Consider the following 16517-nt stretch of genomic DNA (forward strand, 5'->3'; position numbering starts at 1 on the left):
TGCCCTAGGCACTCCCTTTTAAAAAGAACAAGTATCCCATACAAAGGGATAGCAAAGATAAGTGACCAGGCACCCTGAATCAGAGTTATGATGAAGCAAGACTTTAGTAACATCTGGGAATGGATTAGCTGCCTTGCCCTGGGGGCCCTGTTCACCCAGCGGTTTCTGTTAGCAGTCTGAGTCCTGCAACTGGTATTTCAGTGGAAGACTTCTTGATAGGTCTGGTTCTGTATTCTAGGACAATAAAACCCTCCTTCTTTTAGTAATAAAGATAAGTGTATAGAGGACATTTGAGAAACTGCTTTACCAGCATTGTATTTCTGTAGTTGTTCCTATGAACATGAGGTAGTTCCTGTGTCTGCTTGTCCTGTTACCACTTCCAAATGCTCAAACACACCTGACAGCAGAGCAGTGGTCTCTAAGGAGTAATGGTGCTAGTAGCTTTGTAAGACTAAGTGTTGTGCTGCATCATTACCTTTGTTATGCCAGGGATACTGTGGTCCTGCTTATAGCATGCTCCCACAACCTTGCTGGGACACTCAAACCTCCTAAGATGAGCTGCTTGAGAGCTGCTTCTTGCTCTTTGTCCATTGCCTTGTATGGCACCAATGTTCTCTAACTCACCTCCATGCCCCCTTCTTAAAAATCCAAGCAGGAATGTTTCCTTTGATTTGTGCTGGAGTTAGTTGAATATCTGCCTTGGGCTGGGAATCCATCGAGCATGCAAGCGCAAAGCCCCTGAAGTGGTTGGCTTTTATTTCTAGCCATGACAATCAGCCAAAGGCTTGGTGTGGGTTTATGTTTAGTATATTAGATATGTCTCTGAGTTTCTTTGTGACAGACAGACATGCCATGGATAGGCTCTGTGTGTGTGGGAGGACTCCATTTCCAGAGAAGCACCCTCCTCCTCTGCTTATCCCCCGACCACCCACTTACCAAATTCCCAGGGACCCTCCTCCCCATGTCACTGACAAAAGCATCCAAAGCTCCCACTAACAGCAAGGAGTGGGGCTGGGAGGAATGGCAAAGTTAGCACCCCCAGAGTGTTTCCAAACAGAGAGTGAGGAAGCCAGGGTCCTGAGATGAGACCCAGGGTATCAAGACCTTTGCTTCTTTGTTGGTTACACAGCTAATGCTGGCAACTGCTTTCCTCTGTCATTTGGGCTTCTTTGTGCATGCTCGTGCTGCTCTTCTTCCCAGCAGCTGGGGTCCCTCTCTGTGATGCTCCCATGGCCATGGCACCCTCCTTTCCCTCTAATACTTTGGAGACCCTGATATGGATATTTAAATCTAACTAGTTAAGTAGAATCCATGTGTTCTACCTCTTCAGGCCCACAGGTATGTTTTGTTACTTCATTCCAATTTAACAATTTAGTTTCCCAACAAAATCAAAGCCTGGTGAAATCGAAAGTTCAGGAACATGTGTGAGTTAGTTTACAGTGGTCATCCCAGCCCAGTGGCTGTCAAGAAAGATCCTTTTCCTTCATCTCCTGAGCCACTTTTCTCCACTGCGACTGCTGGACATTGGCTCAGGTGGTGGGGTTTCATGTCACTGCAGGAGCAGCTGCAGGACAGCAGTGCAGAAGAAACCCTTCCAGGGGCGCAGCAGCTTTTCAGGGAGCTCACATGGTTCAGCAGACTGCAAGAATGAAAGACAGCAGCCACGAGGCAGGCAGGGATGGGCAGGAAACAGCCTCAGCAGCAAGCCAGCAGGAGCCTTTTTCTCAGGAGCAGCTTAAGGTCAGCTTTGTGCCTCAGTGCTGTCCTGCATGGAAGAGGCAAAAGCCTGACCAAAGCAACCTCTCAGCTTACTTTCAGGCAGGAGAGAAGGAGCTAAAGCCAAGATCTCAGCTGTCACTTCAGCGTTGCATCATATGTCTCTTTTCAGTGGCTGTACAGAGCTCCTTGTAACACTTCCGTTGCTTTTTTAATGATGGTGCCCCTCTCTAGAAGTGCAAACCCACTGTGATAAATTATTTTCTTATGTTCTCACTATCTCGAGATCTCCCCAGCTAAGGTATAATGGCATCAGATATCTGTTTAGCAGAAACCCAGGGGGTCAGCAACAGATTATCACTAGAGTGACAGCACAGAAGGGGCCAGATAAAACAGGTAATGCAGAAGAGCTTCAGGGACTAGAAAAGAGGGTGAACTTGGGATGCCTGTGTATCTTCTATCATCACCAAGCTGCAGGCTAGGCAAAGTCAGACAGTGATAAGAAGGTCCTTGTCTGAGGAAGGTGCTGCTGCCAAACAGGTCTCATCTCCTATGGAGGGGTGAGGATAGGCACGTAACCACACCTCTCCCTTCTGAGGTTTGTACAGCACTTGGCACAAACAGGACCTTACCCCTAATGAGGTCCCTGGGGGAATGTAATGAAATGACTGTCCTGACTGCAATCCTTGCTGGAATTAGCTGTTCATTTCAGGTGTACACTCAGGTCTCAAAATAGACAAGGGTCTTTTTAGGAGCTAGTGAATATGTTTTATTTATTGAGTAGTATTGGTATTTTGTTTATTGAGTCCTCCAGCAGGTTCACTAGTGAAATGACCATTAAGAAGGTAAGGTATCTACCTCAAAGATCTGAAGTGACAGGCAATGGTTGGCCAAATAACATGAGGGAAGGCTTGTTTACAGATGTGTACAGGTGTTTGGTAAATAATATATGTGCAGCAGAGATTCTCATATAATGTCTGCTTTAGGAAAATGTACAGTATTAAATAATGTCCTCACTAATCTTCAGCTTAGCCAGCCAGCAGGATTATAAACATTTGTGTACCCAATATGTGACTCATGCAGTGTATTTTGCTGATAAATGGACATCAACATTTTCCAGTGAAGGCACAGCTGCAGGTGGGAGGCAGTAAGAAGAGAAATCCTAAATAATACAGCCCAATTGGTTCCAGTAAGTACTGTAAACAGATCCTAATACCAGAAAAAAAATCAGCTTAAGCCCAGGAAGGGCAAAAGTGTCTTTGTTGGCAAGAGTCTTTGAAGAGACATCCTGCTGTGGAAAAAGCTCTAAGCAGCTTCTAGGACTGATAGATGTTGTAAGTCATATGTGTGATTTTATGTGATTTTTGGCACCTGTATTGATTCTTAAAATGCCCTTTTTTTTTTTTTTTTATGTAGAGAATAGAGGCAATTAGTTTCAGCACAGCAGACCCCATCTAACATTGACCAAGCCAAGTAAGGGAGGATGTTAAATCCAAGAAGGTCATTGCATGCCTGCAGCATTGGTGCCTTCCTCTTTTTCTTGTGCACCTGTCTTGGGTTTCCTCCCAGTGTCTGGCTAAAAGGACTATAAGACAAAGTGGAGAGAGCTCTGAAAGAAGCTTCTTACCACACAGATCACTCCCAAAGCTGCAGAATGATGTGAGATGGTCTTGGATGAAGGCTTTTCCATACTGAAGACATCATAGAAAGTATTCACGTTACCTTTTGGTACTTCATGTTGCAATATTGGAGTAACAGAGGTCAATGTCAGACACTAAAGAAAGGGAAGGTTATTTATTTTTAAGTGACACTGATTCACCCATGCAGACTAACACCCTTATAACCACATATTCACAAGTACCAAGATACATTTGTTCATGATATTTGGTTTTCTTGCAGTCACATAGAAGATTCAAGGTACGGGCTCTGGAGTCCTCATTATGTCTCCTGGGTTTCTCTTGATTTGACCACCATATGCTTATTTTGGATGCTTCTTTTGCATCCTTCAGGAGCTGACAGTGACTGTGGTCTTTTGTCTTTCCATCTTTTCCCACCTCTGAGTATCTTTAGATCTCATTGCTTTTTGTCTTCTTATTTAAGTATTTTATGGCTCAATCTTGTTTTTATGTTAGCACCACCATCTCTAGTAGTTTGAATTTTTCCTTTTATTATGTTTTAGGTTTACTCTGTCCCATGTTTTAGGACATATCTTGTTTTCAAATAGTGCTGTGTTTGTCCCAGCCTAGAAGCCCAGAAGATCCATGTGTCAATATGCTGGGATGATGATCTGTTAATCTAGGTGCCATCACTATGTGCTGTTCTTGAAGCCCTTCTTATGCTTTTCTTCTCAGTGCTTCCACACCGAAACTTCTTATTTGTTTTCCATTTGTACTATTCTTAATGTTTCTTTTGCAACTTGAAGGAAGTTATGACTACTAATGACAAAATATCTCTTGTAAAATGGTGACTTCTGGAGTCCAATGCCACTTTAAGAATAAGTTAAAATTAACTGAGAAGCAATAAAAATTGTTCTGGTGCATCTTTCTTTTACCTTTAAAATTCTTTCCTGCTTTATGAGAACACAAAATTTCTTGATAAAAAGTAAGCAATTGTTATTTTTTATACAAATAAAAGATAAATATGTATCCAAATAGCATATAATTAATACGTGAAATTAATTGCTAAGGAAGGTCATCAAGTCAAATGACTTGGCTAACTTGTGATGTTAGGAACATTAATATAATTTGTAGTTATGAGCAGGAAGATAAGCATAATCAGATTTCATGCTTCAAGGAATGTCATTTGCACCACAAACAGCATTTCACAATCAGGTGGGTATCGTGCATTTCCCCATACACCATAGCCTTCCTTTAAACTCTGTCAGGTTTTTACAAGACAGGCTAAGACCAGAGGCTTGGTGTACCACAGAAAATGTTGTTTATTTACTAAAAACAAAATTTAACTTAGTATAGATACTGAACATGAGATAAATCAAAGATATAACAATACAGGAATGCTTGTAAATTTATCAGTGGCTTCCTTCATTCAAAACAGACAGAACAGACACATTTCAGTCCAATCTTGTTTCCACAAGGACTGTCAGTTTTTTGATCTAAGATGCTATCTATGTTCATTGTTGGAAAAAAGAGGCATTACTGCTACTTTTTTATATACCAGATGGATTAAAAGAGTGAAACCACAGCTGCTTTCTTATCACTCTGCATGTCTGGACAGGAAATAAGACGGGTAAATCTCATCTGATCTCAAAGAATGAATCGGGTCAGGACATTCTTGTGCTCATATGGTGAAGTGAGGGGGATGGGGGTGGAAGAGAGATTTCCTCTCTCTCCTTTTCCAGTAAGAGTGCATCCCAGAAGTACGCTCTGTTTTTATAGTCAGAGTTCAACCTTTTTGCTTGCTCAGTTTTTCATAGGATACTTGAAATACAAGTAATTCTAGTTACTTACATGGATTATTTAATCCCTACACAGGAGCCTCTGCCAATTTTTTCAACATCCAAATAATATTAACATTACCCTCTCTCTTCCTTCCTTTCCAGACAGAAAGAGAAATAGTCTGATTAGTGCATGTGGATATGTGTGGGTGGGTGGGTGGGGGTGAAGCCAAAGGAAGGGACAGAGTTAGCTTTTAGCCCCGAAGGCTCTGGTGCTTTATTCAGTGTATTAAATAACTTCAGTTTGGCTTCTGTGGAATTCTAGTCTTCTGTGCTCATGAACTTCCCGTTACCAGTAATCTTCTTTCATTGTTTCAGCCAAACACAGCTGTTCTGGAAAGTCCTGGCCAAACAGAGCGTCAGTCTTTAATGTAACTTAAGTTACCTTAACCCAAGTGGAGAATGTCGAGTATCGGAGTTGAAGGCTTCAGCCAGGCTCACTTTTTGCATCAAGCAGAAATGGAGAGCAGTGAGTTCTCATTGAACTGTACTGCTGACCCAAAATGCTCCTGGCATTTCTATCCAGACTGTGATTTTTCCAGGACACAGAACTTCATTTTGAATTCTGATGGATTAAGAGTAACTTCGAGAATCACAGCTCCACAGACCATGACTGTGAGGTTTTGCCTGGCCACTAATCTCAGAATGTCAACAGATTAAGCGTATGCCACCACCAACAAAATACAGTGGCTAAAACCCTCCCCAGTTTACCAAGGAGCCAGGTAAACTGACACCACAGCTCAGTAATCAGAAACTTGTCTTTATGGTCAGGCTCATGCGGAGGCAGACCTAAATTCTGTAGGATACTGCAGGTAGAACTTCTCACCATCGGCCTCAGTCAGGGAGGAAGGACCTGGGCTTTTTCATGGTGTTTAATTTCAGTCCTGCTCCTTGGCATTGGGATACTGAGCAACTAGTTGTCCCAGAGTCCAGCGTGACATCCCTCAGATTAAATGTGCAGGTGTGTTCCACATCCATGCTTGGAAGAAAGTCACTGGAAGTCATTGCGTAGGATGGAAAAGGGAGTTTCTAAAATGCACCCTGGCCAAAAACATTGAAGAAACTATAAAAGAAAACCTGTGAGCTGCCAGGAGAACCTTCCTCAGCTACAGGAGACCAATATAATCTGTAAATTTCTACAATACAAAAATACTTCTACAAAAGGTGGTGTCTACAATGCTTGCAAAACTACAGATTCACTTTGCTAGAAGTTGTAGTTAGAAACAATGTGTATTTTTGCACTAGAAATTTTTGTTTTTGCACAAAGCTGTAATGCTGGGAACAAAATTCTTCTTAGGGGAAAACAGAAACAGATTTCAAAGATAGGTATTTAACTATTTTTTTTTGAAAATAACCCCACTTATTTGTTATGAAATTACTTTTTTCTTCCCACCCCACCACTGAAATGGAAATACATCGTTTCAGTTACGTTAAAACAAAATTTTTTTATTGCTATGAAACTAGATGTTTCCTCTTTATGTGCTCCCCCTTTCTTTTAATCTTTGGAATGTTTTAAATCTAGTCTGAAATGTTTACATCTGTGTTTTTCCCAGGTTGAACTAGCTTTTGAACGAGTTTCAGGATTAATTTAGGGTAGCTGAGTGAGTTTCCTGCCAGCGCTAACACACATTCAGATACGCATATCAAGTTCTTCTAATGTGTTCTGTTTATTTTTATTTTATAGTCTTTTGACTAGCTCCTGTGTTTGAAAAACATCTCCGTTTCTAAAGCTTAGTGTCAGTATGCTAGTTTTCAGCACGATTTATTCCATGAAGTTGTTGACTTTAATTATATTGTGGATACTCGGACACTGTTACTTAGTGTCTCAATTATACTTGCTTCTTGGATCAGTTCCTAGGTATTACTTAGGACTAAATGAAAAAGTAAAAATAAAATCTTGTTTTCTCATGTGCTGTAGAACTAGTTGTTCCAAAAAGCATTTGTTTATCATGTTGAGAAATCACTTCCTAAGCCATAGACCATGTGGTGGTTGACTAACTTATGTCCTGAAACACAGGAGCAGGCTGTGGGTTTGGGAAAGGGCTGTCCAGATTGATGAGTCCAGCTACTTGACACTCTGGGCATCCTGGGTTTGGAAACTCTGCTCTGTCACAGAGCTGATTGATAGGGTTTATTCCCTTGCTGCAGTGCTCAGTGACTTTGCTGAAGCCTTCCTGTCACAAGCTGGGCATTCAGTGATGGACACATGGATATGGATTATGGCTTCCAGAGAGGCTGGAAATGGGACTTCTGCTAAACATGAGAGCTGTGGGCTCTGAAACAGTCCTTGGAGGAATACTGGAAACAGAACCTAATTAGTAGTTCACTGTTCTGCTGGAAAAGCCTTGTGGACAATGCTGGGAAGGAGAGGCTTGGTGACTCCCACAGGCTATGGTGAAAAGGCCTGTCATTTGGGGGGGGGGTCTGCAAATCACCTCACCTTGTTAGTCCTCATCTACACCACTTCCCACAGGATTTTTTTTTTCCATGGACATGGGTGACCTGGGCTATACAGATGACTCCTCCTGAGATCTCCCTGGTATCTTATCCAGTGGCACTAGCAGATGCTCATCTCTGCTGGCACATTGCAAGTAGGCATCTCAGAATCAGTATTTTGTAATCATTTTTATGACTGTTGGTTCATAGTTGTTTCTTTTGTTCCCAGTTTATTTCCAGTTTGCAAGCTCTTAAGTTACAACAGGATTCTTACTGCTAATCCCCATGGAAGACCTTGCCTTTCCACCACTGCATGTTTTCCTGTTTCTGTTACTTCAGCTTTCTAGGTCATCTTTTTCCTCTTGTATGAGTGCTCAGGCCTCTTTTCCACTTTTATTGCTTTCTTGCTTAGTGTCATCAAGAAACTTCCTCAACAAGTATTAATTTTTTAATCCAGTCATCAACGGAAGTATTCAGTAAAACGAGTCCCAAGAAAAATTAAATTAGTAATTCCTCAACGTTTCTTCTTTCCACTGTTCAAGCTTCTGCCCCATTTGCCTGGCTCCTTACTATCTCATAATTTTGGCTTTAATGCCCATTTTCTCCAACTTAACTAAAAACTTGTGAGATGCCACTGGAGACAGAAGTCTTCCAGTGTCTAGGCAAATGAGGAGGACCAGATCTGGGATGTGATATCTTACAGAGTTCAGCATGTCACAGGGCTGAAGATTCAGCTGTCCCTGAAGGGTGGTAAAAGAGGGCAAGAAATGTCCTCCTGTTTGCACTGCTTTTCAAAGGTGGCTGATGATTACGCACCCTGTACCTTGAGGAGCTCAAGGTTACTGCTGTCAGACTCTGTGGGTCAACAGCTGCTTGTACAAAGACATATGTAATATGGTACCTTTGTTGCCACAGGTAGGCCTGAACTTCCCCAACCTTACCAAGTACTATAGGAGCTAAAGACCCTACAGGAATTCCTCACTGTTCATTGGGAAGCAGGCAAGAATACATATATAAAAAATGAATGTGTTAGTTGCAAGGTGACGAAGAGTCCTATAGAAGTGCAGCAAATCCCACCTCTGTTCCAATCATTTGGTGGGTCTTTAACTCCATAGTTATGCTATCATTTTTATTTTGCTACCAAGTAATTTTGCAACCTACAGATCAGGCTACAATTGATCTTTTTCTGGACCAGACAAGCTACACTCACCAGCTGTTTGGTTAGTGAATAGATGTGATGGGTTTTCTTTCTTAACCTCCCAAGCCACTGATTCTGCAGTTGGTCATCACCTCCATCTTACCTCTGCTGAGCTCCGTCTCTTGGGCTGTGCCTACCCTTACTTAAGGACTGGATGTGCCAGCACCCATGCTCAGTGTGCACTAGGCATGGATCTCTGCAGAGCGAAGGAGCATTGCTGTGAGTTGCTATTCACATGGGTTCAGCATCTCAGCATGGTGCATTGTGTGCTCTTGGCTGAGGTGCAGGAAAAGCTAGAAAGCCAATAACCCAGTCCAGCAAGCACATGTAGATTGTCTGACATGCTGACCAGCACTGTTGTGGGTCTGCTGTGGGCAGCGAGGGTACATCTCAGAGGCTTGGGTTTGTGTGAGCCAGCTCTTTGCCTCTTCAGGTTTGTCACTTTTGGAGGTTTCAGAGCTGCCTCCGAAAGCAGACAACTTTGTTATGTGACTTTTCAGTCTGACATTAGCCTGATATTAAGAGGGGAGACCAGACAATTGCAAAAGGACCGTGAACAGAGATGGGAGAAGGCTTCTGGCCTCCTGCTTCCTGTGGAAGAACAGGTGCCCTTGCCAGCAGCACAGCTGTAGTTAGAGCACAGCCAGGGAAGAAAGGGCTGGCAGAGAGAGGGGTCTTGCTGCAAAAAGGGAGACTAGCGTTTGTCCTCAGACCCCTTCCTACTCACTGCTCCTAGGCACAATAAGGAAGCCTGGATGTGGCCCCTGGTGCCTGCTCTGGCTCTTTCCTCTCCCTCTTGGCTCAGTTCCTTGAGCTTGCTGGTTTTCTTGCTGTGGACAGGAGGTGTTTTTGACTGAGAAGGTGGTAGCCTGGGGGTGGATCGAGAGTAGGAGACAGAAGAGGGGAGGAGTCACTGATCGATGCTAATAAATAAAAGGCCCCTCTTCTTCAGTCCAGGGATCAGGACGCCAGGAGAGCTGTCCTGCAGACAGGAGTTGCAGGCTGGCGGGGAAGCGACGGCTCAGTGAGTATGCGGGGACTGCCTTGCTTTTCCTGGACAGCTTCTTGTTATTGATGCTTTGCTGGAGCTTCACAGCTGCAAAATGTTTTGAGCTCTTGCTGTGGCATGCAGAATGCTGCGATTCTCCACTCTAGCAGGAGACAGGCCAGAGAACTGCTTTTCTGATCTTGCCTTTGTTTTAGGGGACAGCAGATGTTTCCCTGGCACTTGCAGAGAATTCATCTTAGCTTCTCTTTCTGTACTGCTACTCAGTGGATGCTGCTAGAAAGCAGGGGGATAGGGCTCACTGTATTGTGTGCTGTGTTACCTCTGCAGCAGCCCCCTGATGCTGGGGAGGGGAGATGTGTGCTGATGAAGCATGGAGTACAGGGAGAGTAAAAAGGAGATGTACTTTTTCAAGGGAAAGTGTTCCCTGAAGGAGGTTGATTGGTTTGGGGGTGTGTAGCCAGCATACTCAGTCATACCAGCATACTTGGAAAATGCATTGCCTCTGTGGTGAAAAATGAAACATTTGGGTCAACATCGTGTTTGTGGCCCTTCTCCTGTGGTTGAAGGTAGGGGATACTCCAGGCAGTCTGGGATCAGAGTCCTCTGAAATGGGAGTGGAGTCTTCCAGGGAGCAGAGTGCTCTGCCCTGAGTGAATTGAGGATAAATAAAGAGGGTTTGTTTGGAAAACATGTTGGAGTTTCCCACTGTGCAGCCTTACCTTCATGCCAAAGTACTCCCAGCATCTTCCTGTCTGTGTTCCACTGCTTTCTCACTGGGTTCTGTCCTTCAGACTCTCAAGCCGTCCTTTCTTGGCAGCTCCCATGAGCTCAAAGAGTGTACAAGACATTCAGGAAACCTATAAAATCCACGTGTGATACTAATTCCAAAACTGTTGGCTCTATGGGATGCAAACAATCCCAGAGCAGAGAATTCCCTTAAAAAGACTGGAATGTCAGGGCTGGGAGGAACAGCAGAAAAGTCTCATTACTTCTCTGACCTTGTGTCTATAGCAGATTTTGGGCTTTTGCCCCAGCACAACCTGGTTGTCTTCCTCATCTCAGGGTGAGCACTGAAAGGTCAGGACATGGATGAAAGGGGAAGGGGTATTGATGGTGCAGGACTGGGGTAGGATAATGGGAAAGAAAAGTAACTATTTCTCTCTGGTTTGAAATTGAAAGCCCTGCTTGGTTTCTTTCTCAGAGACCACAGGCTTCAGGCAAGGGCCAGGAATTTGGCATCGAAAGGGTAAGTTGTAAAGCCCAGAGTAATCTTGTTCCACTAAAATTCTACTTCCCACTGGGAAAGTGTTAGGCTCTGACTAGCTGTCCCTGAAGTTCTTGGTCGTGGTTTAAACCCAGCCACGCAGCTCATTCACTCACTCCTCCCCTTCCTCCCTCTTTCTTTCCTTCCCCCACCCCTGCTCCCAGAGGGATGGGGAGGAGAATCGAGAGAATGTAACTCCCATGGGTTGAGATAAGAACAGTTTAGTAACTAAGGTATAACACAAATCATTACTGCTACCACCAATGATACTAATGCTAAAAGAAAATAACAAGTGAAGAGAATATGATACCACCCACCAAAATGAGCCTGACCCCCTGAAGAGAGCATGTGCCCTTTCGGGTAATTCCCATTTACCTCCCTGGGCATGACGTGCAATGGTATGGAATACCTCTTTGGCTAGCTTGGGTCAGGTGTCCTGTCTCTGCTTCCTCCCGGCCTCCTTTCATCCCTGGCAGAGCATGAGACTCACAAAGTCCTTGGTCAGAGTAAACATTACTTAGCAACAACTAAAAACATTGGTGTTACCAGCTGTGCTCCCAGGACGAAAGTCAAAACACAGAACAGCACCAGCTACTAAGAAGGAGAAAAACTGACTGCTACTGCTAAACCCAGGACACTCTTGGCTGTGTCACCTGCAGCATGGCTCCCCAGACCAGCCTCTGAAGGTGACAGCAGTGACACTGGCTTGGGTGGAATGGTCTGCACTCAGCGTGCACATAGTCTGCACCCTGTCAGTGAGAAATCATCATTCCTGCAGCTACACATGGACAAAGCAGGAGGTCACCAGAGCCTGGATCAGACATAACAATGGCTACTGTGCCCTGTGGTCATCTCCAGGCGTTGTGCATGGTCACAGACACCACTGCCACGAGGGAGAGCTGTCAGGCACTAGGTACCCATCTTCCCTCCCTGCCTTGCCTCTAGCAAACTACTTCCCTTTGCTTGTCACCCAGCAGGGATGGCTATCTCTGTAACTCCTTGCATTGACTTTGGTGCCTGGTGGGGCAAGGGCTTTTAGTGCTAAAGAGGTGGCAGTCCTGAGAGGTACCGTTAACTCTGCCTTCACTAAGATGCTGTCCCTTGGGCTGGAAGAGCAATGTAGGGCCAGGACTACAGTGACGACCTGCAGAGATAGAGCTCTGGGTGCTGCTCTCATTTGAACGTAAAAATTGTGATCCCTTCAGCAGAAAGAAGGGATCCTTCTAGATTGCTGCTTGTAATAATGGAGCAATGAAGTAGGAGAGAGGAAGAGGCAGTGGGACTGGATTCCTCCTCTGACTGGCAGGCTGAGACTGCAGCAGGGCCAACTGGAGGGAGGGGGACTGAGTGGGGAGGGAATGTTTGAAGCCTCATTCTGCAAGTCTCCATCAGCAAAGCTAACAGAACATTTGGGCTGGGTGTGTCCAAATGTGGGATAGTGGGGGCAAAGAGGGCAGATCAGAGGAAAAATTAGAAAGGCAAACATTTACATTTGGGATCAGCACATAACTCTCCCTCTGGGCCCCCACTAGCCCCTGAAATTTCTTCCACTTGTGCAGGTCAGCTTTTCTGACCATGGAGTACTAGTAAGTGACATACTTGCCTGTGAATTATGGCCCCCAGCCCTGAAATGGGAGATGAAGGGGGCATGACCCCTCCTTCCAAGAAGCTGATTCAATCTGCTAATAGAGGATGTTTTGTTATGGGTCCATAAAGAGTGTGTACCAGCCAGACTTTGCCTTCCCCAGGCTATTTCATGGGCCCCCTCCTGGCTCTGTTTTCATAATAAACATTCCAGTTCTAACTTTGCAGGCAGCCCAGGATCTCCAGCTACCCTCAGTGGGAAGAGAGTGACACACCAAGAAAGACAGTGAGAGATTCCTCCCCGCACTGGCACAATGCGTGCTCTTATCATTCTTACACTGCTGGCTGTCTTGGTGATGGCTGCTACTTGCTATGGTAGGTGACCTTTTTCACTGGGTAGAGCTCCAAACCTGCAGATGTCTTTGGGTCTATTCAGATGCTTTTTATTCAACTTTGTGCCTTCTTTCCCCTTAACTTGATTTCTTGCGTGTTTTCCTGCCCTTGTGTCAGATCCTCCTAGCCCTGCTCCAGAGCTGTCAGCTCTATTTGGTGTGATTTGTGGTCCAAGATGTTTCAGCCTCTTCCTTTCTGCTCCAGCTCACCTTGAAGACTGCTCCTCTTTCTGCTTCTCTGTTGTCTGCACTACAATAAAAGTTGTTATTCTTAATTCTTCCTTTTGAATTGGGACATTTCCCTTTCTCCTTTTCTAATATCAACCCCCTTTTCCTATGAGGCACACTGAGGGAATTAAGATGCCTTTTCATGCAACTGTCAAGCACATTTCACTGTGCTGATTCATTCCCTAAGACCACATGCAGGCCTTGAAGGTAAACAGGTATCCTGTCCACTGCCCTGTCAGGAGCATGAAGGAAAAGAACTATGCTAGCAAATCACACACTCGAAGACCAGTTACGAGCCTTGAAGTCCTGCCTATGACACTAGATAGCTCCATTCTAAACCCCTAAACACCGTAAACTCATCATATAAATACCAGGTCACACCCCCGATCCCTTTTTCTTAAATAGATGCTCTAAAACCTGGTTTCTCTGGTTTGTGTGTGTGAAAGATTGATCTGTTGTGTGTGAAAGACTGAATCACATCAATACAGTATCTTACCATATGTTTTAATCTTTCTTTTCCCAGAGTCCCATGAGAGCATGGAATCCCATGAGTATCTCAGTAAGAGACTGCTTTACTATTTTCTTAAATTTGAAGAGGGCTACAGGCGTCTTCAAGACCATTTCCTTGTATTTTACTGTAGGGATTAAATATGTGAAACCACTCGGGCCAGGGAAATAGAATTTACTGGGTGATGGAGTTTCAGGACAGAAAGAGAAAGGATTAAAAAAGACTTCACATGTTTGGGCACAAATGCATTTCATTGTTTTGCAAAGAATATGAGAACTGGAAAATAAAGAGTCACGAGCTTAGACCCCTGCTGCATGCACCTAAAATAGGTTAAGTCACACTAGAAAAGGACATTGCTCAAAAAACTCTAGGATGAGCATGGGAAGAGGTATTGCAGAAGCCAGTGACATGACTTGTTCTCCTCCAAGGACAGGGAGAGACTTACTTGTGGCACCTTAGTAGAAACAGGTGGGATGTGTGAGTAGGAGAGACCCTTCAGCTGAAAGAGAGTATTAGAGTCACAGGAAAAGCATGAAAGGGTGGAGAGTCTCAGTCTGGAACAAGCAGTATTCTGGAGAGGTTAGAAAACAGATGGATTGAAACTAAAAAGAAACTAGACAATCTGGAAGAAGGACTTCACAAAGCAGCTAGTCAGAAGCACAAAGGCACTTGTGGGAGAAAATACCAAAGACATCCACAGACTCCTGAATGCTACAATAGGGCTGTGGTGTTTCTCAAAAAGGACTGAAGGGACCTTCAGACACCTCAGTCTAAAACTGCCACACAGACTGCTCTGTGACTACCTAACCTTAGAAGCGGGTGAACTTACCCAGGCTCTTCTTGTTTCTACCTGCAATTTCCTGATGCTGAGTGTGCCCAGACCTCCTATGTTCTGTGCAGCTTGGCACCTACCTTCTGTCCAAGCCCTGCTCACTCAGGGGGGCTGTGGCACAAAATCACAGTAGCTTGATTAACAGCAGAGCAAGAGAAGTTTGTGCACTTCCATGCACGCTGTGGAAACTAGAGGGAGAACCTGTGCACAAAGCAGTGGGGTAGGCAACAGGGAGCATTAAAAGGTTCTGGGTTTCACTGTGCATGGGAGAGTGGACAGGAAGCCTGTTATAGACATGGAAGTTCGCTTTTGCTGAAATATGGCCTTGAAAAGGTGTCAATCTACTCTAAATAACCCCTTGCCTTCTCAGATCCCTTCATCAACAGGCGAAGGGCCAATGACTTCATCCAAGCTGATTCAAGACTAGAAGCCATCACTCAGGAGAGGTATGTTACAGCCTCAGGACACTAAGGATGAGAGCGGGGAGAGGCATTTCCTTGCCAAGCACAGGCTGGTATCAGGGGTGGCAGCCATGGTGATTCTGAGATGCCTCAGTCCCTTTCTCAATGTGAGGTGCCTGTGAAGTCCTTCATGCCTCAGAGAAACTGGAACTAGAGATCGTAGAGAGCAAGTCCTTACATTTGAAATCATGTCATATGCTGGAGGGGCTCTGCTTAATTTGTTCTAAGGAAACACCAACAGAAGGAGAGGAAATCAGTGTTGGATGGCCAGAAAGACAGCTCAGTTTGAGATCTTGTTCTAGTCCTCAAATCTCAAGCAGAATTAGCACAGCTTTTTCTAAATCACAGGGCCACCTGGGGGCCTCCTTGCCTCATCTATGAAATGTAGATATAGGCAGTTTCATGCCTTATTCAGGGCTTGTGAAAGTAAAGGCTGAAGCACAGAAATAATCTCTAAATGAAGCATCAAGGCAAACTTTCTCCACAGTACCTGGTGGCCCCTTTGCAGGATGTTTCAGGGCTTTTTGTTCCATGCATGGCTTTGGGGAACAGCAGAAGAGCTGAAGGCAGCAAGCCTGGGGTGCTGCCGAGGAAGGACTCTTCTCCAAGTTGAGGCAGGAGCCATCTACTTCTCCCCATCACTTCACTTAGCCCTGAAATAAAAGGTTGCCTGCAGAGGCAAAATGTTCCTGCTGTAGTCACATTGCTCCCCTGTGTGTAGTGAGAACAGAATATGGTATGAGGAGCTTTTTGCAGCTGGATGATGGAATCTCGTGATGGACCCTTACAGGGGGTTGTGGGCCAGAAAAGGGCTGTAGACAGATGTTGAAGAGGACAGCATTTACCCTTCATCTCTCCTACTGTTGCAGGATCAGGGAACGTAGTAAAGCACCCTATGAACGTCAGAGGGAGATCTGCGAGGACTACTACCCATGTGAACTGTACGCTTTTCGCCATGGCTATGCTGCTGCTTACAGGCACTATTTTGGGAGGCGGAGAACCAAGTAAAGGATGACTTAAACCCACCCTGAGGCCTGGAGCCCAGGGTATCTTCCCAGAAAATGGAGTGGCTCTGAAACATACTCAGTTGCTTATGTCCCTGTATGTTATCCTGCCTGCTGCCTCTCTCCCTTGTAGCCATGGAATCCTACACTGTGTTAATTAGCCCTGAGCTGATGTAGCAGAGATCAGAGAGAGTTCAAGATGTGGGTGTTTACTACACCGTAAATTGCTGGTTTGATACTATCTTCTCGTGAGTCACAGTATTTTGGGGGTGGCGGTGTGCAATTTTCCATGAAGAAGCTGAGTTTGTTTATCATAGAATCTGGTGTGGATTATGGAAAATAAAAGTCATTACCTTGCAATCCAATGAGTTTGAAATGATCTACAATGCTTTTGTTCCAGGATCTACAAGTGTCTTCTTTTAGAGGTCACT

The 16517-nt window shown here is 44.6% G+C and overlaps 1 protein-coding gene across 2 annotated transcripts; it reads left to right on the forward strand.

Annotated features, from left to right (window-relative positions):
• The first annotated feature begins 9725 nt into the window (after positions 1-9725).
• MGP (matrix Gla protein) lies at positions 9726-16451 on the forward strand. 2 transcript variants are annotated; one of them, XM_065675717.1, is made up of 6 exons: positions 9773-9828; positions 11015-11059; positions 12890-13036; positions 13805-13840; positions 14992-15067; positions 15952-16451. In XM_065675717.1, the coding sequence occupies exons 3-6, from the start codon at positions 12976-12978 to the stop codon at positions 16088-16090; spliced, it is 312 nt and encodes a 103-aa protein (XP_065531789.1). In that variant the 5' UTR covers positions 9773-9828; positions 11015-11059; positions 12890-12975; the 3' UTR covers positions 16091-16451. The 2 variants fall into 2 exon arrangements, with proteins under 2 accessions (XP_065531784.1, XP_065531789.1); XM_065675712.1 differs by lacking the exon at positions 11015-11059 and having other exon boundaries at positions 9726-9828.
• The last annotated feature ends 66 nt before the right edge of the window (positions 16452-16517 follow it).

Source organism: Lathamus discolor, chromosome 1 (assembly GCF_037157495.1).
Source record: "Lathamus discolor isolate bLatDis1 chromosome 1, bLatDis1.hap1, whole genome shotgun sequence".
NCBI classification, from domain to species: domain Eukaryota; kingdom Metazoa; phylum Chordata; class Aves; order Psittaciformes; family Psittacidae; genus Lathamus; species Lathamus discolor.

Excerpts from the sequence above, each read along its gene's own strand:
- MGP (XM_065675712.1), top strand. The coding sequence starts at position 12,976 with ATGCGTGCTCTTATCATTCTTACACTGCTGGCTGTCTTGGTGATGGCT. Across the intron at positions 13,037-13,804 it reads GATGGCTGCTACTTGCTATG|AGTCCCATGAGAGCATGGAA; the intron begins GTAGGTGACCTT and ends TTCTTTTCCCAG. Across the intron at positions 13,841-14,991 it reads GGAATCCCATGAGTATCTCA|ATCCCTTCATCAACAGGCGA; the intron begins GTAAGAGACTGC and ends TTGCCTTCTCAG.